The 21,654-nt window shown below is 38.7% G+C and overlaps 4 protein-coding genes across 4 annotated transcripts in view; 1 reads left to right on the top strand and 3 right to left on the bottom strand.

Annotated features, from left to right (window-relative positions):
- Positions 1 to 79: 79 nt before the first annotated feature.
- On the bottom strand, positions 80 to 2,394 carry LOC114520041. Its single transcript, XM_028540240.1, has 2 exons — positions 1,557 to 2,394; positions 80 to 728 (listed from the first exon to the last, which is right to left on the bottom strand). The coding sequence occupies exons 1-2, from the start codon at positions 2,358 to 2,360 to the stop codon at positions 252 to 254; spliced, it is 1,281 nt and encodes a 426-aa protein (XP_028396041.1). The 5' UTR covers positions 2,361 to 2,394; the 3' UTR covers positions 80 to 251.
- Positions 2,395 to 4,263: 1,869 nt separating this feature from the next.
- LOC114519903 lies at positions 4,264 to 8,580 on the bottom strand. Its single transcript, XM_028540077.1, has 6 exons — positions 8,026 to 8,580; positions 6,785 to 6,968; positions 6,269 to 6,465; positions 5,606 to 5,765; positions 5,142 to 5,287; positions 4,264 to 4,969 (listed from the first exon to the last, which is right to left on the bottom strand). The coding sequence occupies exons 1-6, from the start codon at positions 8,556 to 8,558 to the stop codon at positions 4,885 to 4,887; spliced, it is 1,305 nt and encodes a 434-aa protein (XP_028395878.1). The 5' UTR covers positions 8,559 to 8,580; the 3' UTR covers positions 4,264 to 4,884.
- A 174-nt stretch (positions 8,581 to 8,754) lies between these two features.
- LOC114519904 (calmodulin-A-like) lies at positions 8,755 to 11,470 on the top strand. Its single transcript, XM_028540078.1, has 5 exons — positions 8,755 to 9,553; positions 10,191 to 10,224; positions 10,396 to 10,539; positions 10,850 to 11,092; positions 11,281 to 11,470. Exons 1-5 carry the CDS (start codon positions 9,533 to 9,535, stop codon positions 11,307 to 11,309), a joined length of 471 nt encoding a protein of 156 aa, XP_028395879.1. The 5' UTR covers positions 8,755 to 9,532; the 3' UTR covers positions 11,310 to 11,470.
- Positions 11,463 to 21,654, bottom strand: part of LOC114519902 (methionine synthase-like) — a 45,086-nt gene continuing 34,894 nt past the window's right edge. The window contains 27 exon segments of the mRNA XM_028540076.1: positions 11,463 to 12,484; positions 12,668 to 12,871; positions 13,312 to 13,413; positions 13,497 to 13,563; positions 14,120 to 14,450; positions 14,652 to 14,807; positions 15,019 to 15,067; positions 15,070 to 15,096; positions 15,200 to 15,298; positions 15,551 to 15,632; positions 15,743 to 15,863; positions 16,097 to 16,164; positions 16,353 to 16,453; positions 16,543 to 16,659; positions 16,954 to 17,007; positions 17,141 to 17,239; positions 17,525 to 17,614; positions 17,892 to 18,032; positions 18,272 to 18,388; positions 18,857 to 19,036; positions 19,362 to 19,547; positions 19,839 to 19,979; positions 20,307 to 20,419; positions 20,511 to 20,590; positions 20,866 to 20,933; positions 21,040 to 21,101; positions 21,315 to 21,415. Of these exon segments, the coding sequence (XP_028395877.1) occupies positions 12,380 to 12,484; positions 12,668 to 12,871; positions 13,312 to 13,413; positions 13,497 to 13,563; positions 14,120 to 14,450; positions 14,652 to 14,807; positions 15,019 to 15,067; positions 15,070 to 15,096; positions 15,200 to 15,298; positions 15,551 to 15,632; positions 15,743 to 15,863; positions 16,097 to 16,164; positions 16,353 to 16,453; positions 16,543 to 16,659; positions 16,954 to 17,007; positions 17,141 to 17,239; positions 17,525 to 17,614; positions 17,892 to 18,032; positions 18,272 to 18,388; positions 18,857 to 19,036; positions 19,362 to 19,547; positions 19,839 to 19,979; positions 20,307 to 20,419; positions 20,511 to 20,590; positions 20,866 to 20,933; positions 21,040 to 21,101; positions 21,315 to 21,415 (3,061 nt within the window). The 3' untranslated portion in view covers positions 11,463 to 12,379.

Below are 21,654 nucleotides of genomic sequence, written 5' to 3'. Positions count from 1 at the left end.
TAAAAATAATAGAATTACTTAAAGTTTCCCTTTGCTGAAGTCATACAAAATGAAGAAAGTCTATGAGAATGGTGCAAGTCTAACTGCTAAAAGAAATGGTGCAACTGTTTTCAACAGTTTTACTACTTCAATTGTTTAATTGTTCAATTGTTCAATGCTTCGCACAGTGGCCTAACTATTAAGGGTGCAGACTAGGCAAACTCAGGGCCCCAAGGATATATAATATTAGCAACAATTTACAACTTTCCAGGTCATAAAATATTTTCCCGTTTCTCAGCTGGTACTGGGAGTTGTTCAGCAGAAGAATCACTTTCAACATTAATCACACAGCTACGGCTACAATCATTCTCACCAAGGAGTAGTTTTCTTTCTGAATCATGAGGATTACATTTGTCTAGCCCTAGTACAGCTTCCTCCATAGATGAACCACTGGAACTGGGTGTTGCACCAACAGCTAGACTTGGATCCTGTTGGCAAGATGTTTGTGGAACTGAAAAACCCATTTTGGTACATGAGGTCTCTCTTATACTCTCTTCCTCCATGTGTTGTTGCTCAACGATGTCCTCTGGAACTTCTTCCTTTTCTTCATCAGAACTAGCAATGGCATCATTAGGTAAAGTTAACCCACTTTGGTTATGAACAGTGGCTTGAGAGTTAGAACTCTGTAGGCTTGATGTTCCATCTTCTTGATCAGGTAATTTTACAGGGCTTGCTTGAGTTCGTTTCTTTTTTTTTTTTTTTTTTTTTTTTAATTGGTTTGTCACTAAGAGTTACAGCAGTGACAGGAGGCAATAACAGGACATAAGTCCCAATTTGTAATTGTCTCCTTATCTAAATATAGGTACACTAAAATACAACTAGTACAGACATATACAGAAATTTTACAAACAAACTCGGACGGTCACATATGCTTACATTATTACAAAACAGAAGTTATTATTACTAAGTATTATGTAATTATGGAGGAACGTAACTTTGCAGAGTATCTTTAGATTGAAGTATAAGCTTTGTTTTAAGTGACTGTAATGATGAAGAGGCTTTAGTATCATGCGGTAGCTTGTTCCACAAATTTATCACCCGTGGAAAGAAGGAAAATCTAAAATAGTCTTGTTTGTGTGATATCTTGGTTTTAAAGTTATGTGAACTAGAATTACGTGTTAAACGAGCACAGTTTACTGGAGAGAAAATGCCCTTAGAGTCGATAAACATAGTACCAGAGTTGAATTTATAAAATAGAGTAATGTCCTTGATAGATCTTCGATATTCCAGAGGTAGCAGGTTAAGTTCGCTGAGTCTATTGGCGTAAGATACATTACTTTCTGGGTAGTTCAAGATGAATTTGGTGGCGCGGCGTTGAACATTTTCAATTAATGTCCGATGTTTAACAGTGTATGGCGACCAAACACTGGAGCAATACTCCAACTGCGGGCGAACCAGAGTGCAGTACAGCGTCCTCCTTGTCTTCACGTCTTGCACATCTCTACATGCTCTCTTCACCAGTCCCAGCGTTCGGTTTGCCTTTGCCGTGATTTCCTCGATGTGCTTAGACCATTCTTCGTTGGTTCAGTTCTTTTGCCATTACCAGTTTTTGGGTTTTTGCGTTTTCTTAGATTACTACGATTACCAACAGTTGTTTCAATGTGTTCTCTTTCAGGCTCATCAGCAAACATTTGATGAGCTGGGGATGTCTCCGATTCCTGATTCTGTCTAATACCCTTCATGATGCATCGAATAAGCCACCCATTGCGCTGACCCATTTTTTCCACAAAGACTGGTATACACTTTGAAGACAGCAGGAAGTCTATTCTCAAAAAATGGTGAATCCATTTATTATGAAATATTTTCATTTCCCTATATAAATTTAAGTGTTCATTGGTGATCTTCTTATTCAAGCACATCATCTTAATCATTTCAAATGGTGCTTCAGCTTTCAGTATAATATAGGTGTGAATTTTATTTGAGTCTACCCAAGAATAAATAGGGAAACATTCACAATCCGTTTTCACACTCTGGATGCTCCTGTCCAAACTGTTAAGTTTCTTGTCAATTCCAGACGGAAACACAAGCACAATTATCTTGTTTGCAGTCAACCTCATTTGATCAGAACCTGGTGATAATGAGGCAAAAGTGAATTTGCCACTTCCAATTGATGCATCAAGTTCATCCACTTTATTTGATAAAGTTTTATGAAAGCTGTTGCAAACCTCATGCATGGTTCGTTCATCGATTTCGTTGGGGTCATCACTTCGAACTTTCTCATCAGTATTAAGTATTAGGAGCCTAAAAAATGTTCCTAGTGCAACCACTCGTAAAATTAGCATAAAATTAGGCAACTTAAACGGATGAGTTTCAGTGCACATACAATACCCAAGAATTGCAATTACATCAATCACTATGGCCGGAACAATTTTTTCCCGCGAATCCCTGAGGGGGCGAAAGCAATCCTGACGAGACAACGTTTTATTCCAGATCGAGATGATTTTTTGTTGTATATGATTGCAAATACATCGAATGATAGATTCCAGGACAATGCCAAAAATTGTCAAGAAGATGTTGAGAAAACCTTCTTTGTCGTGAAGAGAAAGATAAACGCTTTCTCCACAGACGATGCAAAACAATACAAACCAATAAACATACTGTCTATCTGCCATTTCGAGCGAGATAAAAACGAAATAAAGAAAGCTATCAAGTCCAAGTGCCAACTCGTATTGTCGGAAGCGGTCCCTCAAGTCTCCTCTGTGACTGTGCCGGGAGATATATCGAAAAAATATTAATTTGGCCAATATTACGGACTTCAAAATTGATATCGACAAGGTTCAGTATAAATAAGTGTTATTTATGTTTCTTGAAAAACTTATTACATCACTTCCGCCCGATTTGTAACATACGTATGGCACTGACGTAATGTCAATCTCGTTCCCCGAGCCCGCGATTCCTCGAGAAACAAAGGGAGATAAGGGAGATATAATGCAAACCAGAAATTCAGAAATTTAGAAATCCTAAATCCTGGCTTCCGGTTTGAAACCTACCTCCTCCGCCGGCACTTTTCGGGCAAATATGGCGGGCGTTTGTAACGGTTTTTTGTATTTCAAAATTGAAACGGCGTGAACGACCAATCAGAATCATTTCTGATTTCGATTATTCCAGAGCCTCAGTTCTCTGAGAAGGCAGGATTTCTGGCGTCCGGCTTGGATTATCCAAGAGTCACCTCTTTCATAATACTGCGAGCGGGCGGGAATGCTACCCGCGCCGATCCCTTCCTAAATTTTCCCGCCTGCTCGCAGTATTATGAAACTCCTGATGAGGAGGTAGCCCAGAGCCAGCTTTTAGGGCTGCTTTCCACTTACGCGTTTTTTACGCGCGGAAGACTTGAAATGCTTTCAATTTTTAATTATATTCAACACATGCGTCAACAATTGCATTTTAATACTAAAATATTACATATACATACTAATTTCTTTCCGACTTATTCAGCTAGGTTTTTCAAATATACCATATATAAATAAGGATTTAGACCTTCACATACCATATAAAAAACGCGCGGGAAAGCAGCCCTATGATATCAACCTCATATATCAATGATAGCGCAAATGGCAGAGTCCTTCAAGTCGGCTTTAAAGATGGCGACCGAGCCTTATCATTTCAGTTACGTGAAGTTCACTTGACAGGGGCGCCGTGGCCGTAGCTATATATACCTTTCAAATAGTTAGTAAGATGCTAAAGAAGTTTGGGTACTTATATATATGCGCTCGTCGTTACAAGCCTTTCACACCTTAACCGATCATGCATAAAAAGGATATATAACATATACTAAAGTCTAGTTGGTGTAAACAGGCAGGGGCGCCGTGGCCGGGGGGGCCAGGGGGGGGGCATGCCCCCCCCCCAGGATTAAAACCTGTCGGAAATTTACGAACATTGCATGTTGTCGGAGTATATCAATCATAACAGAGACTAAGCTATTTTTGCATTTGTGGCTGTGTTATGCTGAACAACCCAAAAGTATTTGAACTATCAGAAAATAGACGCGGTTATTTCTAATATTATACGGTACGACACTACCCCAAGTTTTTATTATACTGTTGTCGCGCAGGCTAAACAAGTTGTTTCTTCCGAACGTTTCCGGTTTCCGATAAACATATTTTCTATTAATATAACATTCGCAAGGAATGCAATTTTCGAAATGTCGGAGATTGGCGCGATAAAATATGGCGATGTATCTTCGACCGCATTTTTTGTTCAGTGAGTTTATACAGTTTATTGCATTATATGTTGACCGTCTAAAGAAACACCAGCATGTTCCGTATCAGAATGCTGGAGCTACAGCAAATCCTTTTCAAGTTAGTACTTTTAGTCAAACGGTTCCTGAAGTTTATACAAAGATAAGGTACCACGATAGTACAGCGGAAGAACTAAACTGATGAGAGGATTGAAGCAATTGCGAATATGTTTATATTTTGGTTATAAACAAATGTTGCGTATAGAATACGCTGCATGCTCATCCACTAAGATTACAAAGCTATAATAGAGTATCGTGAAATAACGTATCGCGTTATAGATTACCAGTCTACTCTATTCCACTACCAAAACTAAAATTATATCCCATTTCATTTATAAAAATACCCTTATATGGTCCATTGCCTGCAGAGAAGGCTACCTAGTAGTACCTCCCGACCTCACACCCGTCGTTTTTTTAAGAGAGGTGCCTTGCTATTTTCTATAAATCCCTTTTGGGTATCGCTCTCATAACAATAAAAATAAAATATACTATAATATACTATACAATACTATACACTACGACGGTGTTAACGTTAATAAAATCGAAGCCTTCGACTTGGATGACTATGACAACTTCTGAATGGCCTGAAAATTAATCAGGCACTTTAATTAAGTATAACCATTGATTGCATCTTTATGATGGAGCAAAGAACTTCGTTCAGGATTGACTTCTACCCTTTCAGTTTCTTCCGGTCTTACAGAAAGAAAAAATGATAGAAAAGCTCTTAGTACAGTGCGCAATACAGCCTGTGCACAGGCTACTTGAGGCTATAAGAGACAAATAATATACGTGTGTCTGGCCTAATGTTCCCCGTGACCGACACCTGAATTTCGTGAGCTTCTGTGTTCGAAAAAGCATTACATACCCAGTATTGTACAAGAATATTGCGGGCACCATGGCTACAAGGCCCCCAATACTGAACCATGTCGTGATGTGAACTGCTGGGTGAAAGCCAAACGGTGATTCGCGGAATATCGTCCAGAACAGGAAACCCAGCGGGGTGACTACAGCCTAGAAAAATGATGTTAAAATTTCAAGCATATTATCAATTTCTATTTAACCCAGAGCCTAGATTTTAAAACACGCCACCTAGGAAAGTGTGAAGGCACTGTTTGAGGCTGGTTAGGTGTCCTCTGCATTATCGTATTAGAAAAGCATTTATTGTGTGGATTTCAAAGCACATGCTTTTCTACGTTTCCCAACCGCACACGCAGTTAGTAGAAATAGTATATTTGTAGATTGGGTTAAGCATAGCTAGGGCTTGCCATGCAGATTTTAAACAACAGGCCCCGGCCTTTACAGCGACAAGCAACTCAACATTCAACTTACATTAACGATAGCAAGGAGTGTCGCGCCTTCTGAAAATCTCATTAAGTTCCCTCCCCCGATATAACTGATAGTATACATAACAATAAACATTGCTCCTCGAACGCCACATTTCGAATTGCAACCAGCTCCACCAAAGAAACATTTGAAACCAAACGACCAACTGAAAGGGAAAATACTAGTCAGTTCAGTTCACGAGAAGATAGAGGTATAGTCCAGACTCCAGGTAGGATAGACGAGATCGCGTGTACTAAGGAACGTATAGAAGCCTATAGGGACTAGGCTGAGGATAGATATGGATTGATAGGCTCAGATAGATTGGGATAAACTTGGATGGACTGATATGATGAGAGCACTGACGTTTTGAGCAAAGGCACTGCCTGGAATCAAAGCGCTTTTTTGTCAAGCATAATTGCAAGCATTTTTCTTGCTTTAAAAGCGAACTCCCTCTCTCCCCCTCTTTAAAAGGTCGCTAAATAAAATTAGTTGGTGCTTCAACCTCCGCCTTTGAGATTGAACTCTCCAGGTCTCATTCGATTCGAATTTGTAAATTCTGTTGGAAAGCATACTAGCAACCTTATCACTTACGCCATATGCATCAGTTTATCTATGTCAAATTTAATTCGCATAGTTTATCGTTTTTTGTTGTATAGAAAAAGAACATACTTATCCCAGAAGTGGTGTATGTTATCAGCATAACCATATTCAGGCAGGAAATCAACCCAGAACAGACACAAGGCCACCAGCAGTTGATACACGGACGTCCAGAACAAAAAGAACACCAAATTTACGCGACTTTTTGCCGAAGTTATTTCCATCTTCAACCCTCGTTCTTCAATGACGTTCATTATAGCCGCAGGGAGCTGAGACAAAGAAAATAAAATGCAGCTGTCAAAAACTATATGGACTGCCAATAGTTAAAAAAATATTGTAGTTAGTCCAGATAATGTTGAATTTCAAGCCCTGTTTACACCAACCAGACTTTAGTATATACTATTTGAAAGGTATATATATATATATAGCTGTAAAGCTTCACTGTATAAGCGTGCATGCATGCATGAGAGTTTGTATACCCCTGAGAGTTTGTACGATTCACTTATAACTGTAGTTATAAGGCAAAATTCCTCCATTTTTTTTGCCGTCAATTATAGAAAACCAGTCTCGTCAAAAATGTCTACTTACAAAACCAAACATGAAACATAAGGGCCAGAGGATTCCCGCCACACCACTCGCTCCACCAGATTTGTCTGCCTCTGGGTCGATAGAAGTAAATATCTTGGGAATGAGGCAGACAAATAACGAGGCCAACACGACCATTGCGCAGAGAAATTTTCGAAGTGTCGGCACTTTACGAATAATGAAATATCTAGAGATTTGAGAGAGAAGCAAATACTACATGTAATTTGGTATGGTGAAGAAGTGCGTAACAGCGTTGAAAGCTAGGATAGTAAATAGCTGTCAATATAATTATATAAACAAAAAAAAATATAGGACTATTTTACTCGTACACGCCTCTTTTGAAAAGACACTTTTGCGCTCATTGAGTGCGATAGAGAAATTGCGTAAATTGTGAGCAATAAAAGGGAGTCGTTTCGCCATCATTAGCCACCGGATTTAGGATAATATACTCACAACCAAGCTCTTATTCAAGGGTAGATACCATGGGGAAAACTACAAGATGATTGAGATCTTCAAGTCAATGAGTTTAGGTGAATTTGAGATGGTGCATGCACGTGATCGTATCTTAAGCCCGGTTTGCACGACAAACTTTTTGGCAAGCGGGCGGAAGAAAATGGCACGGCACGTTTAAATTTTGTCTTGTAAACAGCTATAGTATTGGGTCTGCAGCCCGCGGTAATTTTATCCATTCCGAGACCGCGTTGGTAAAAGGTGGTCTCGGCCCGAAACGTGGGCACCGTGCCGAAAATAGAGTTGCATCAGCAACTTTCTACTTTTGATAATGCGCAGATTAAATAATTACCGAAAAATGGCGGCAAAGAATAGCAGGGGAAAGCTCTGGTCAGATGCAGAGACGAATACTTTATTAGAAGCTTGGGGCGATGAAGTCAAAATTGGCACAAAATTCATCATTATATAAGACTGCCGCACCATCTCTATCTATCATGAGGCAGTCAAAACTTCATCAAACTCAATTTTAACCGTGCCAGAAATAAATTAAACATAGGGTATATGGATAAAATCGCATGGTACAAGTAAACTGGTAACGTTCCATATACTGTACAAAAATTCTGCGTACTTTAACCGGGGCGAAATTAGTGAGATGTCGCAGTTTAAACAGCCTACTTGGACAATTTCATTTGAAAATGAAAGGGAGTACACAAAATTCCTGCCTCACAGGCACGGATCTGAATACAAAGGTATATTTCCGTAATTAGGTTGAATAATACAGAAACATCACATACCGGAATATCATCGTAAGCGGAATCATAAAATTTCCTAGTATTGCTTGTAGGTATGGAGCGGTTCGACTTCCGCTGCTGGCAAACACGACAAGGACCCCGTTCAGAGCGTCGAAAAAACCCACCAAAAACAACTGGGAATGTGGGAACATTCGCTCCGTTTCGCCGAGACGATGCGGTTGAAACAAACGAATGGAAAGCAGCATTGTTCCAAATATCACGACGAACGAAATGCATCCAAAACTATAGACAAAAAAGCCATCAACTCTCGGCCGATATTCCCTACTACCAGACGAGGAATTCGTATGGTTCGTTGAATGGTTTGTGTAACCAACAGATGGTGGCAACATTGTCGAATCAATCCACAATGGTAAACTCACATTTTGACCAACTTGTCCAGAGATTGCCAGAAATGCGAAAAATATATTTGCGACGGTCAAACTGACCTCAAAGCGGCCGAATTTTAACGTCTTTCGCTGAGTGAGTGGCACCGAGCTTACGTCGGGAATAATTGGCTGACTATCGTTCGCAATCATGGTAATGATGGTTGTTTCAAATTCTACAATGCAAGCCTGTGAAATTTAGGTTCTTTGGCTTGGATCTCTGTTTCTCTGCCAACCAAACGCACCGAAGTCTTCCCACAGTATAATGAAAACTAGTCATGAGAACATCACGAGATGCGTCGCGTGATACCAAGAAATACGCATTGTTAAACCACATTCGTCACAAGACGCACATGCATGCAGCGCCATCGTAGATCTCAATTGCCACGAACCATTATTTATGTCATTATTAGTTTAGTGACTGAAAGTGTTATAAGTTTACAAAAACTCGACTCAAAGCCCAATGAAATGTTTTTATAAAGATGACGAAACACTGAACAACTTTCAACGACTATACTTGCAACTTGGCAATTTAGATTAGATAATATTACAGAGATTGATGTGTACGGTAAACGTCAAACTTGGTGTTAAAACCTGTGATTTTCATTCATTTGCCAATTTGGTGATGTGCATGAGAAAGCAATAGGCCATTGCAGGCGCAAAATCAGCTTAGCCGTTGCTACGTGTTTCATGTTTGTCATATAAAATTTGATGCTTGAATGACTGCTTAAACCCACATCCGTCGAAACAATAAATTTCTTTGTTCGGCAAATGTGGACAGCAATTTGTTTGGCAAAACACATCAGCAATGCGTTGAATTTCTTGCATAATGCACGGTTGAAAATCAGGGGTTTTGTGTAGAGCGTTTACTTATAATTTAGCGAAATTGTTGCGAACTTCGAGATACGGCCAGATAGTGGAGTTTTTTCTTGTCTCAACATGCTGAGATTCATTTACAGTTATTGCAAACCGCAAAAGTGCAAATACCTGTCAAAAATCTTAAACATTGAATAAACAAGTTGATGTTATGATTATTTATGTACTTAACTACAACAATTGCCTGCATACAAACTCGTGGAAAATACGATTGCTTAAAACTGCTAATAAACTTCCTATTTTGATCAGATATGAACGAACGGGATAAAAATGTAAGTGCATATATTCCTTAACCCGGTTCAAGGATATAGCTTAGCCACTATTATATTCTAATTTTATGCTTTGAAATACTGCGAGTAAATTAGAACTTGGAAAATTGCTGTATAGTATAGTAAGCATTGTAAGGCGTAAGGCGGCAGCATTCGTCTTATATAGCCTTGAGACTTTACTTACATATCTTTAAAAAATTGATTTTATTTTCCGGTCCCGTGACTAAGGTTTCTACAGTATGTGTGAATGTTCGAAGTGAATCAGTTTTTGTAATGACGCTGTTTCATTTCGTTTAAAATTTACTTAATTAATCTGGTCGCTCGTTTTAAGACTATATGCGATTTTTTTCTGGGCGATGTACTGTGTTTTTAGAGAATCGCTCCTCCACATGAAACATACATTTTGCTCTTACATATAAAACAAGCATGTATAAGTTTACGAAATTAATATGGAGGAATGGGTGGCAAAATAGGTCATCATATTAAACCGCGATCATTCGAGGATGCAGGTCGCTAGGCCTATATATAATTATAGTATGTCAATTTTAATCAAATTTTAATAATGTTCAGCAGAAAATTTAGAATAAATATATTGGAATGAACAACTTTTATCATCTGTGCAAACTTTTTGTTTGAACAGCCATCAACAAAGTTTACACCGGAGGAGGTTGAAGGTAAGACAAGTAAATAGCTGTTGAAAAATGATTAACCAAAGCATATGCTTGCTTGATTTTTTACAAAAACAAAATTTTGAAAAATGATGCTGCATTGCCTGCATGTTCGACGGATATATGAATATGCCCCACTACCAGCGTTTCCTAAATATTTGAAATCATCGTTTCTAGATTTGCGTGAAGCGTTTAACTTGTGTGTAAAAGACAAGCCTGGTAAAGTGGCTGTGAATGATATCGGTGTCTTGCTGAAAACTGTCGGGCAGACCTGTACAGACGAGGAACTTCATACAATAGTCACACAAGCGAGCGAAGGAGGTATATTCAGTTTAAATAGAAGTCAGTGACACCCAGAGAACTCTATGTGAACTGGACGATGACTCGGTCGACTTTAAAGCCAAAAGAACAATGAAGGAATTCTTTATTCCTTCATTCCTGGTAAAAAAATGATACCCCCGTCCCTTTTACTAAGATTTTAGCTTTACTAGTGGGGTTAGAGAAGTGTAAAATTATCGGGTCAAAGGATTTGCGATTTAAAGTTGTTGATAAAACGGGTGTCTAAAATGTATAGAAACATGTATCCCAACGCCTGTCTTAATTGTCTTAATATTGTTTTTAACTATTGCAGATAAAAAATTTATAAATTTCAATCAATTCCTGAGGATAATGGAGAATCGTCGGCCAGCTCCCGATTTGGAGAGTGATATCCACAAGGCTTTTCGACATTTTGATAAGGGTGGAAATGGTCGTATATCGATGAAGGAACTCCGAAGGACGATGGGACAGCTCGGAGAACGACTGACCGAAGAGGAACTGGACGATATGATGAGAGAGGCCGATTTGAACGGCGATAGACAAATTGATTTTAGAGGTTATTTTTTTTGTATTAGAGGTTATTTCTTTTTGTACTAGCTCTACGTTCCAATTATGGGCTGCCAGATGTTATTTTTCATACGCAAAATTTGCTATACCTTTTTCTTTGTAGTGCTCTCAAACACCTAATTTTAGGTTAAATAAATTCATCCAGATTTTTCAATCCTTTACCGCTATTTTCTTTAGAATTTCGACTCGTTTTGATGAACAACTGAATTATGCATCGAAGCAATTTAGAAGTCGCCTCTCGCCCGGATTTTCATTCGGGGACAATGTGGATCGATTCAGCGTTGCTGCATGCATGCATGAAGTTATTATACGATCGCGATAATTTACTAATGTATATACTGAAATATACTACAGCTGAAATAAATTCTCAAGACTATATTGTATAGATATATTACACGTGCCATTCACATTTAGAGAAACTCACCAGGAGACAGTTAAAAGGTAATTTTGAACGATGCAGACGCTTCGCCTTCAAAATATGAACGTGTCGTGAAACAAGTTTGCATGCTCGTCGAGTTAAATCTGTCGCCAAAATGCCAGAACTGTTCATTGCGATTTTCACAGCCGTCAAACCCGCGTCTCTTGCTTTAGTTAGAACCGGCTTTAGTTAGAACCGGCTTTAGTTAGAACCGGCTTTAGTTAGAACCGTGTAGAAGCCATTTCGAAGTTTTGAATCACAACGCGTGTGTGGTGGCTGAGATTAGAAGAATTGAAATATACATATCTAATTATTACTCAATGTTAAACCATCGTATGAATATGCAAAATTGCTCGAAAGAACAATACCTTTTCTTTTGCAATACGTGAAAAAATATACCCTTGGCATGCTTCATTAACCGGCAATGTTTGTAAATTCAAGAGGGCACTTTTTTGGACACACTGTGGAGTTCTCTGCCATAGGATGAAATTATTATTAATTGAATATAGAAAAGTTGGGCAAATGTTTTATCGATTTTAGGCTCGTACCTCCGTATGTTAATTGAATTAAGATATCGCGCGTCGATATGGATATTAGAATTCTTCCAGTTCAGCCAGTTGCTGTATGCGACTTTTCAAATGCGTTATATCTCGACCCTGAAAAGACGCGCGACTACCCTGAATGCTGGATTCAAAGCTCTGAACCCTTCCAATTGATCGTTAAAACCCGTCTTTATATGTCTGTTCCTACTCCCCACCCATAGCATTATCAAAATATCAAACTAAATAGTTGCAAGCGTCGAACGTTATAAATAAATATCAATTTTAGAAGCCTAAGAGAAAAAAGACTACGAATGATTCACGCCGACATTGGGGAATCATCTCTTTCGTAAGACAAAATCGGAGCCAGCCATCTTTCCATTTCTTCGACGCTAAAACCTTTTCTCTCTGCATAATCTTTCACCTAGAATAACAATAACCGAGAAGTTAATTATCGCGGGAATCCACTTTGTTTATCGCAAAAATATTTTGAAAGATAATTTGGGGGTAAAGTAGTGATAAAATAAAACATATATATAGAATATAGCGAGGTATAACCGGACAGTATTCTGCCTAAATAACCTTACAAAAAAGGCTCAAGAAATACCTGTTCCTCGGTAATCTTGCCGACAGAGAAATAGTAGGACTTGGGATGAGCGAAGTAGATGGCACAAACAGACGCCGCTGGGTACATAGCTAAAGATTCAGTCAGTTGGATACCAGTTTGTCTCTCACAGTCCATCAAATCCCACATGGTTCGTTTCTCGGTGTGATCCGGCTGGCTGGGATATCCCGGGGCTGGTCGTATCCCCTACAACACGGCAGGAATCAAGAAAGTAGAATATTAAGTATGAGATGCGTCAAGGAAATAGTAAATTAACGATGCAGAAGCTAGTTGTATAAAGGACTAGTTAACTTTTAACTGTAGTTAGCACAGAATTGGCCAATTCGATTAAAGGCTAGTTTCCACTCATGAAAAATCTCCTTTGGATCAGAACGGACAATAAAATTTCCTTTGTAAGTGAGTTCTCAGGCGGTGTTTATACAAAGGAAACTTTCCTGTCCTGTCCGATTCAAAGGATAATTTTCCGGAGTGGAAACTAACCTTTAACTATGCAAAATGTAGTTAAAGAGTTTTATACAACCGGCTCCTGGTCATTAGAATGTAGTATATCAAGACAGGTAGTTAAGATGGTGGTATATTATTATAGTTTCACTTAATGGTTGTTCTCAAAACCTCCCATAACAAACCTCATATTTGATCATGTGCAATTCTTTAGCTTCGAGGGCTTCTGTATTGCTGTAGCCCCAGAATTCTTTTCGAACCCGTTCGTGAAGCTCTTCAGCCAACGCCTTAAGTAGAAGGCGATATGGAAACAAATATTAGAATATGAATAAAGCAAATTATTCTAGAAAATTAATTTGTTCTTTATCACCTCTGCCAGTCTATCAGCAAGAGCTTTCACCATAATAGAACTGTAGTCATCACCAGCCGCCTCGTATCTAAGGATTTACATAATCAGTTAATCAGCAGGATTTATGGGAGGAAATTGTCAACAAGTGTCCCTTGGTAACCCCTTGGCTGTACATGTGCCAAGGTACACTATACTTAACATACTAACTCTGAGAAGCTGTTCACATGAGCCCGGTTACCGAGATTTAACGAAGCGTAAAATGGACTTTGAGGTATGAAAAAACTCTTTTTGAAACAGAACAATCACATGCTATTGTTAGGATGATCACACAACTACCAGAATCGTGTTATTTACTGACTTCAATACCTCAAAGTCCATTTTAAATGTTTGTTAAACATTGTTAAATCTTGGTAACCGGGCTCATGTGAACAGCCACTAAAGCTGTTTACATGAGTCCGGTTACCCAAGATCCAACGAAGCGTGAGAGGACTTTGAAGTATTGAAATAAGTCCTTAAGACACCAAACAAGCACATGCTATTGTTGTGGTGATTATACGACTGCCAGGATCATGTTTTCTGCTCATTTCAATACCTCAAAATCATCTCACGCTTTGTTGAATACCACATTTGATTTCATATCTTACTCTTTGACCAGTTCCTCGGCGCCAAACACCGAACACGCAAAGCAACCGACATAGTCCTGGATCCCAGACTCCAATGGTGCTACCATATCCGACAAGCACACGTACGGGTCATCCGACCCAGGCTCTTTCTCCGCTTGCTGTCTCAGGCTGTAAAACACAGCTAATGTTTCTTTAAATTTTCCATCGTCTTCGGGACGATACAAGAGGATGTCATCCCCTTGGCTGTTGGCTGGATAGAAGGCTATTTGGGCCACGGCGCGAAATAATTTCTTTTCGACAATTTCATTCAGTAAGGTTTGGGCTTCGTCAAACACTTTCTTTGCTTCCGCGCCTAAGAATGTATAAGACGTAACTCATCATATTTCACCGTAATTCTTACACCGGAGAGCACTGAAGTTTGTAGGAACACAATACCATGTTGTAACTCAACTTTTACGTTCAACTCGATGAAGTCGAGTGGCATTATTAGAGGTTTTACACACACGAAGTCTTGTGTTTCTTAGCATGTAAAACAGATTTCAATGCGACTTACCTACAGTTTTGTCGCGAAATATCTTGGGATATCCGCGGTTTGGATATTTCCCGCGCAATTGCCAGACATCGAAGAATGGCTTCCAGTCGATGTAAGGAATTATCTTTTCTATTTCGTAATTATCGAAAACTTGAGCTCCAAGAAACTTTGGACGGACTTGACAGAAGAAAGACAGGGTTAGCATGGTTAAGGTTAGGTAGGGCTGGGGATAAGGCAGGGTAAGAGAGGATAAGGTAAGAAAAGTAGGGTAAAGTAGGGTAAAGCAGGGTAAAGCAGGCTAAAGTAGGGAAAGCAGGTTAAAGTAGGGGAAAGCAGGATAAGGTAGGAATGGGTGACATCTCACATCCTGAAGTAGCCAACAGAATACCTGGCTTAAATGTCGTCCAGTCTAGAACGAGCCTTTTCCTTCTTTCGGCCAATTGGCCAATGATAAATATCTTCGGTCCTAAATAACGGATTCAACTTTAAAAACTAGTGGCAAATTACTTCATTCATTGCAAAGCTCTTTGCCAGTCCAAACTTTTAGATATATAACATAATCTACGTACCTTTATACCGTCGTAATGATCAGAGCGTAGCATGTCATAATCCTCGTTGATATCTAGACAGTAATCTTCTTTCTCTTCCTCGTTCAGCAACCTCCCACACTGTTGAAATACAGGAAATCACACTATTAACGCCCGTAACTCCGGCTTAAAATGGCACGGGCCGCGAAAATTGTGTCAAAATGTCGTGTGTTCACTCCGATGAATACAATAACATTTATATTTCAAGATGATTTCTCCAGTTGATCCAAAAGTTTTCGCAGTTCTTGAAGCTTTCTCTACAATAGCTGCTATCTTGTGATTACTTGACCCGATATTTAAAGGCAAAATTTGATAAGAATTTCGTCACCTTACCACAACAACACTTTTTGAAGCGTCCAGGACATGAATGGTTGGCTCAGAGTACCTCGGACATATTCTAACTGCAGTGTGTGTCCTAGGGAAATAAAAGATAAACTCGTTTTGAATGGAAGATTTCGTAAAATTCCTATCATCCATGATCTTATGGGTAACCTGTCCTGAAATGTTTCATTCTGTACAACTTACTTTGACGTCGTAGCTCCGCCAATAAGCAGAGGTATTTTGAAACCCTGCCTTTCCATTTCCTTCGCAACATGAATCATCTCTTCAAGAGATGGGGTGATAAGACCCGATAGACCAATGATATCTGAACATAAAAGGCTTCTTAAGCAGTCTGAAAACCTCTCAGGCTCTCTCGTGCTTGGTTAGAAAATATACAGGAAACCGAAAAGTTTTGGATCTGATTAAAGATATGGAAAAAAAATATCGTGCTGTTAATTATGAGGCTTTTGTTCATTCATGAAATCATATTCAACTTTAAACTTCTTTGACGAAGAACTCCTTGACCAATTTATTATTTAATGTAAACATTGGACTAACCTGCTCTTTCTTCAATCGCTGTTTGCAATATCTTTTCACACGGTGTCATCACTCCAAGATCAATCACTCTAAAATAGTTTTGAATGCTGAGTAAGATATTTTTGCTGAATTAAAGACCTTTATGCGACAAAAAATGATTTCATGGCATTGAAAATGATAACAAATGTTGTCCTAGGCTTTTAACTTCTTGTGCAAGTATTCCTCAATCAACATCCACAACAATCCGAACCCTTACAACATGAAATTAATATTATACCTATAGTTGTTACATCGTAGCACAACTCCAACAATATTCTTTCCAATGTCGTGAACATCTCCTTTCACTGTAGCTAACACAATCGTTCCGTTAAAACGTTTCTGTAAATGAAGACAAGCAGTACTCGAAACCCACTATATATAACATGCTTCATGAAGTATGTATGAATCTTTCGTGAAAGGTAACATACGTTTTCATCCCAAGCGCCTTGTGCCCGCAACTCTTGTTCCATCTGCTCCTTTTCTTTTTCAATGTACGGTATGAGATAAGCAACTGCCTTCTTCATAACACGGGCTGACTTGATAACCTATAGACATGATTAATAGTAAGTTGCGAGACCTTTCTCGAGACATTTCTCAACGCTTCCTCGAGAACCCTTTTCTAAGACCAATAATTTCGATAAGAACAATAATCTGACTTGTTAGTTGTTAGTGTAAAACTAGTCTAGTACATATTGCTTTGCAACCTTTCCTTGGTATTCTCCGATGCAACTAAATGCACTGAATCATGTTCAATTGTATTGTATAAAGTAAAGTTTTAAATTATAGGTAAAAAAGATCAACTAGACGGAGACTCATACAAATTAACAAGAGTATCTCACCTGTGGCAAGAACATCTTTCCCGCTCCAAAGAGATCACCAACGATTGACATTCCCTGGTAAGACAAACAGGCCAGAATATATTACAATTGACAGCCATTGGCACGCTTGCTTCTGCCCTCGCACAGGCAGGGATATTTCCCATGCAATTCAAGTGATCACAGAGAGACTAGAAAGAAGCTCGTATACCTTCATCAGAGGGCCTTCAATGACTTTCAAAGGTTGTGGGTATCGTTCAAAATTCTGTCTGCATTCTTCAACATCTTCGATCACAAACTTATCTATGCCCTATTAAGAAAACAAAAGCATTTCGCTCATTATACAAACTTTGGTGCACGGTTGTTGGAAGATTAAAAAACACCACCATTGAATTCAGCTGAAAATGTGCAACTTTTCTATACTAGAGACTCTTATTTGTTTCGATGGGCAAAGTTAACGGGGATGTCAGCGCATGGCTGACAACAGATTCACAAGACTATCAATAATCAACTATCAACTACCAACTCATACACCATTAACATCTGGTAACAACTAAATCTGACCTGACAAATAGCGTATCTTGAGTAAACAAACCTTGACTAAGGCATATTCCAGCTTATCTTCGGCACATCCACAACGCCATTCGTCACTGACTTCTTGCTTTTTCGCTCCTTTACCAAGAGACTGGATGGATAAATTGAAGAAAAGATTATCAAAAGGTAACTCGGAGAACACAAACCTTTAACTTTAAACAGTGTTCGGGGGCAGTCGAGTGTACGACACCTTTTTTGGTGGAAATAAAGAATAGACTGAAATATGCTTGTCATGAGTCCATCGTTCTCTTCCAGTTATATTAGACTCTTGAAACGGTCAATATTGACACTTGCAAGACTTCATTTATAGTGGTACTTGAAAACATTTATCTGCATAATGCGGTGTTACTGTTGTCATCCAAACTAACCTGGGCATGCTGAAGAAGTTTCTCAGTGGCGTTTGGATCTGTGTTCCATAACACAGCTTCACAAAGTTCAAGCAATCGCTTGTCGATGTCATCATAAACAGGAAGATTTCCCGCGTTTACGATGGCCATGTCCAGACCAGCCTTCGAGAGAAAAAATAGAAGTTACTCATAGTATGGGGGGTTTCTGTATAAAAGGTATTTCAAATGTTTCGGAACTTTTTTGCAAAAGGTTGTTTCAAAGGTATTTGTGTAGGCCCTAACTGGGTTTATATCTTAACTCCTGTAGCCATAACATACCATCAGAATCATCGTTTGTCTTTATGAAACTGCTTTTACAGAGAGGAACAAATTTGATGTGTGTAATGCCTCGTAAAGTTTACCTTAATAGCGTGATATAGAAAAACGCTGTGCATGGCTTCCCTGATCACATCCATACCACGAAAGGAGAAAGAGAAGTTTGACAGGCCACCACTGACGCGAGCATGAGGCAGATGTGTCTGAAGATGAAGAAAAAAACATCGCATGCAGTTGAAACTGTGATACTTTGGCTGTCTCCTTCTGTCGGACAAACATTGCCTTCTCGAAGTCAAAATAAAATGAAAGGGACATGTCGCAATGCTCGGAAGCTTTCGTCCAATTGGAGAATGCTTTTCTATGCTTTCTAAAGAACGAAGCTATACTATTGGTTGAAACAGAAATGTATTGTAAAGTTCAGCCAACGAAATCATTCTTGCGAGGAGCTGCAACACTACCCAAATGAAAAGGATTAATAATTTCAGAAGCAGAAAAGGTTTTCGGCAACAGACTGTTGACACAATATAAAAACTAGGCTGCATCATCTCTCACCACTATTTACGGAATATTACTTCATTTCTAGCTACCAACTACCTGTAGAACTATGGACCCGGGCATTTTCTTTATTGCAGCCTATTTCTTATCCCATTGCATCAGAAAACGTTCGATACCTTTATGAGTCTTGTCGCCTCGATAAAATATTTGCCATAATTATTATGCTCCTCGATTCCGGTAGCGACCGTCAAGATATTTGGATCAAAGATGATGTCGTTTGGATTAAAATTTACTTCGTTTACCAAAATATGATACGCACGACTACAAATCTCGACCTTTCGTTCACATTCTGCTGCCTAAGAGATTGATAAATTGTTTATATCAGAAATATGTGATTTGGGAATTAGATTTTCCAAAGTTTGAGCAGAAATAATAAGGGACCAGTTGTTCAAAGCTGCATAGGTTAGCGATAACTCTGGGTTAAATATTAATTTGTTTGTGTGGACTTTGGTAAAAAAAACCCTGATATTTGAAAAATACAAAAGCAACTACCATACATTCGACCAAATCCCGGCAAATTGTAGATGATCACTTTTGTATTTTTTAAACATTTTCCTTTCAGCTAAAGTCTTGAGACTTTTCTTCTGAATATAGGAATCAAATCTGGGTTATTTGCTATACCTGACCAGTTTCGTCAAACGCCATAATGACAACTGCGCCGCCATATTTCTTGATTAAGTTGGCTTTCTCGATGAAATCTTTCTTGCCGTTTTTCAAGCTGATACTGTTCACAATGCATTTGCCTTGAGTGCACTTTAAACCTGCTTCGATGACGGCGAAATTGGATGAGTCGATGCATAGGGGAATCTTTGAAAAGAAGCAATGATTGTATTAAGCCTAAAACAGTTTGTTATTCGATGAAGATGCCTTTCAAAATATAACCAGGGAGCAATGTTGGTCGTGTTTTAATTCAAAAAAGCTGCTCATTAAATGTGGTATAACAACTAAAATAAACAAGAGAAAACCTTTTCGACGCTTTGAACTAAAAACATTTCTGATGAGAGTACGAGTGACTCAATGCAAGTTGATAGTAAAGAAACGGGTTTTACCAGTGCCAGTTTTACCGAGTACGAGTATACTTAGCGAGGATGAACGTACCTTGGCAATCTCTGGTTCGGATGCAATGAGATTAACAAATTTCGCCATGGCTGAAACACCGTCCAAAAGACCTTCGTCCATGTTGATGTCCAAAACTTGAGCGCCATTTTCAACCTGAAGTTTCGCTACATTTAGAGCTTCCTTCAAACAGATTAAGAAATTAATAAGGTTAGCCAAAGCTAGACTGTAAATCACACTTCCAATGCAAAGATTTCCCGAGTTTTCTTTTAAATGTTTATCATATTGTTTGTGTCATAGCGGTGCTACACATTTGAACAAATGCCAGGTCCAAACATCGTGGTTCTCATGCATTTGTTGACATGTCAGATAATGGTACATTTCAACTATTATCTAAAGTTATTATCTATGATTTTTTATCACACATGAAGATTGGTATATGGATAGGCCAAATATTTTTTAACGTTGATAACAACAATGTATTTTTCTCAAACGAAGTATAACACATACCTCATAGTGGCCGTCCCGGATGAGCCTGGCAAAACGGCGGGAACCAGCGACATTACATCTCTCGCCGATGTTGAGAAAAAGCGAATCGCTTGAAACAAGCGTCCTTTCCAGTCCTACAAAAAGCAATAACGAATTTCTCTTTTATAAACACAAGATGCTTCTCAATGGGATACTTAAGCTTCCGTCTTGATTATAACTATATACCTGACAGCAAAAGTGCATCACTGTGCAGATCTTTGGGCGGTATCCTCGGTTTTAAGGGAGCAACGGCTTCTTTGATTGCTCTATAAAAGACAACATTTTACAATTACAAAGCAAAAAACAAATTGCGAAAATAAACATGATATGGATTTTTGAAAACACTAAAACAACGTTCAAAGTGACATCTCGACTGTATATACATGCCTCTATAGCGACATGTCGAAGATGTATTTCATTCCGACAATTATTCAAACTTGTGAACTTATTGTTTTAAACTCGTTTTGAGCAACTCGTATTGTCACTATCGTGGGTTTACATGCAGGATGTAAAAAACACAAAGTGACAGTTATTCGCGTACTTTATATGATCCGGAGTAGTTCCACAGCAACCACCAACAATATTCACCAAACCATCGCTCACGAATTGCTGAAAACATGAAAACACTGGTAAAAAAGGCTCGTATGTAAAATCTCTTCAGTAAAGTGAAATCAGTTATCTGCGGTTATTATATTCTCGTATCGTCACGTCCTACCTTTAAGTATGAGGCAGTCATTTCCGGCAACTCATCGTAGCCTCCAAAGGTGTTTGGGAGACCTAGGAACATACTCATGTGCGTAAGATTGAACTAATCTATTCCGTCAAATAACACGTCCTCTTTTCATGAACGGGAAGAAATATTCGACTTTCGAAGCTTTGCCGTATTAAATACTTACGTGGGTTACCTTTAATAAGCTAAATTACTTACTTGATGTCACCATGCAAACTTACATGAATATTATAGAAAATCGTTAGTTTTCAGTACTTTACCAGCATTTGGATAACAAATTATGTAACGATCTGTTTCCATTGAAAATGCTTCAATGAACGGTCTCATCTCTACAGCGCCCAAAGCACAGTTTAGACCAAGACTAAAAAAACACAAGAATAACAACTATTGATCGCTTGCCCTCGACTAATGCACGAGATATTCTAGACTAGTTTTGATTCATTCGTTTAAAAAAAGTAGCAAAGAGCAATCGAACTACACTAATATCCCGAGCTACACAGGTCAATAAATTTGGCTGGGTTTTTCTTCAACATATTAACTGAAAATGATGGTTTCACTCAGTATAAATACTGGATAAGGCTGCTATTGTGAATGTTATAC

The sequence above is a fragment of the Dendronephthya gigantea genome, unplaced genomic scaffold (assembly GCF_004324835.1).
Source record: "Dendronephthya gigantea isolate DGI-Jeju-01 unplaced genomic scaffold, DenGig_1.0 000015F, whole genome shotgun sequence".
NCBI classification, from domain to species: Eukaryota; Metazoa; Cnidaria; class Anthozoa; order Malacalcyonacea; family Nephtheidae; genus Dendronephthya; species Dendronephthya gigantea.
The sequence above is the reverse complement of the archived record's forward strand: the minus strand, read 5'-3'. Positions and strand labels throughout refer to the sequence as shown.

Excerpts from the sequence above, each read along its gene's own strand:
- LOC114519904 (XM_028540078.1), top strand. The coding sequence starts at position 9,533 with ATGAACGAACGGGATAAAAAT. Across the intron at positions 10,225-10,395 it reads TACACCGGAGGAGGTTGAAG|ATTTGCGTGAAGCGTTTAAC; the intron begins GTAAGACAAGTA and ends CATCGTTTCTAG. Across the intron at positions 11,093-11,280 it reads TAGACAAATTGATTTTAGAG|AATTTCGACTCGTTTTGATG; the intron begins GTTATTTTTTTT and ends TATTTTCTTTAG.
- LOC114520041 (XM_028540240.1), bottom strand. The coding sequence starts at position 2,360 with ATGTGCACTGAAACTCATCCGTTTAAGTTGCCTAATTTTATGCTAATT. Across the intron at positions 729-1,556 it reads GCAAAAGAACTGAACCAACG|AAGAAACGAACTCAAGCAAG; the intron begins AAGAATGGTCTA and ends AAAAAAAAAAAA.
- LOC114519903 (XM_028540077.1), bottom strand. The coding sequence starts at position 8,558 with ATGATTGCGAACGATAGTCAGCCAATTATTCCCGACGTAAGCTCGGTG. Across the intron at positions 5,766-6,268 it reads ATACACCACTTCTGGGATAA|TTGGTCGTTTGGTTTCAAAT; the intron begins GTATGTTCTTTT and ends TTTCCCTTTCAG. Across the intron at positions 5,288-5,605 it reads CACTCCTTGCTATCGTTAAT|GCTGTAGTCACCCCGCTGGG; the intron begins GTAAGTTGAATG and ends TCATTTTTCTAG.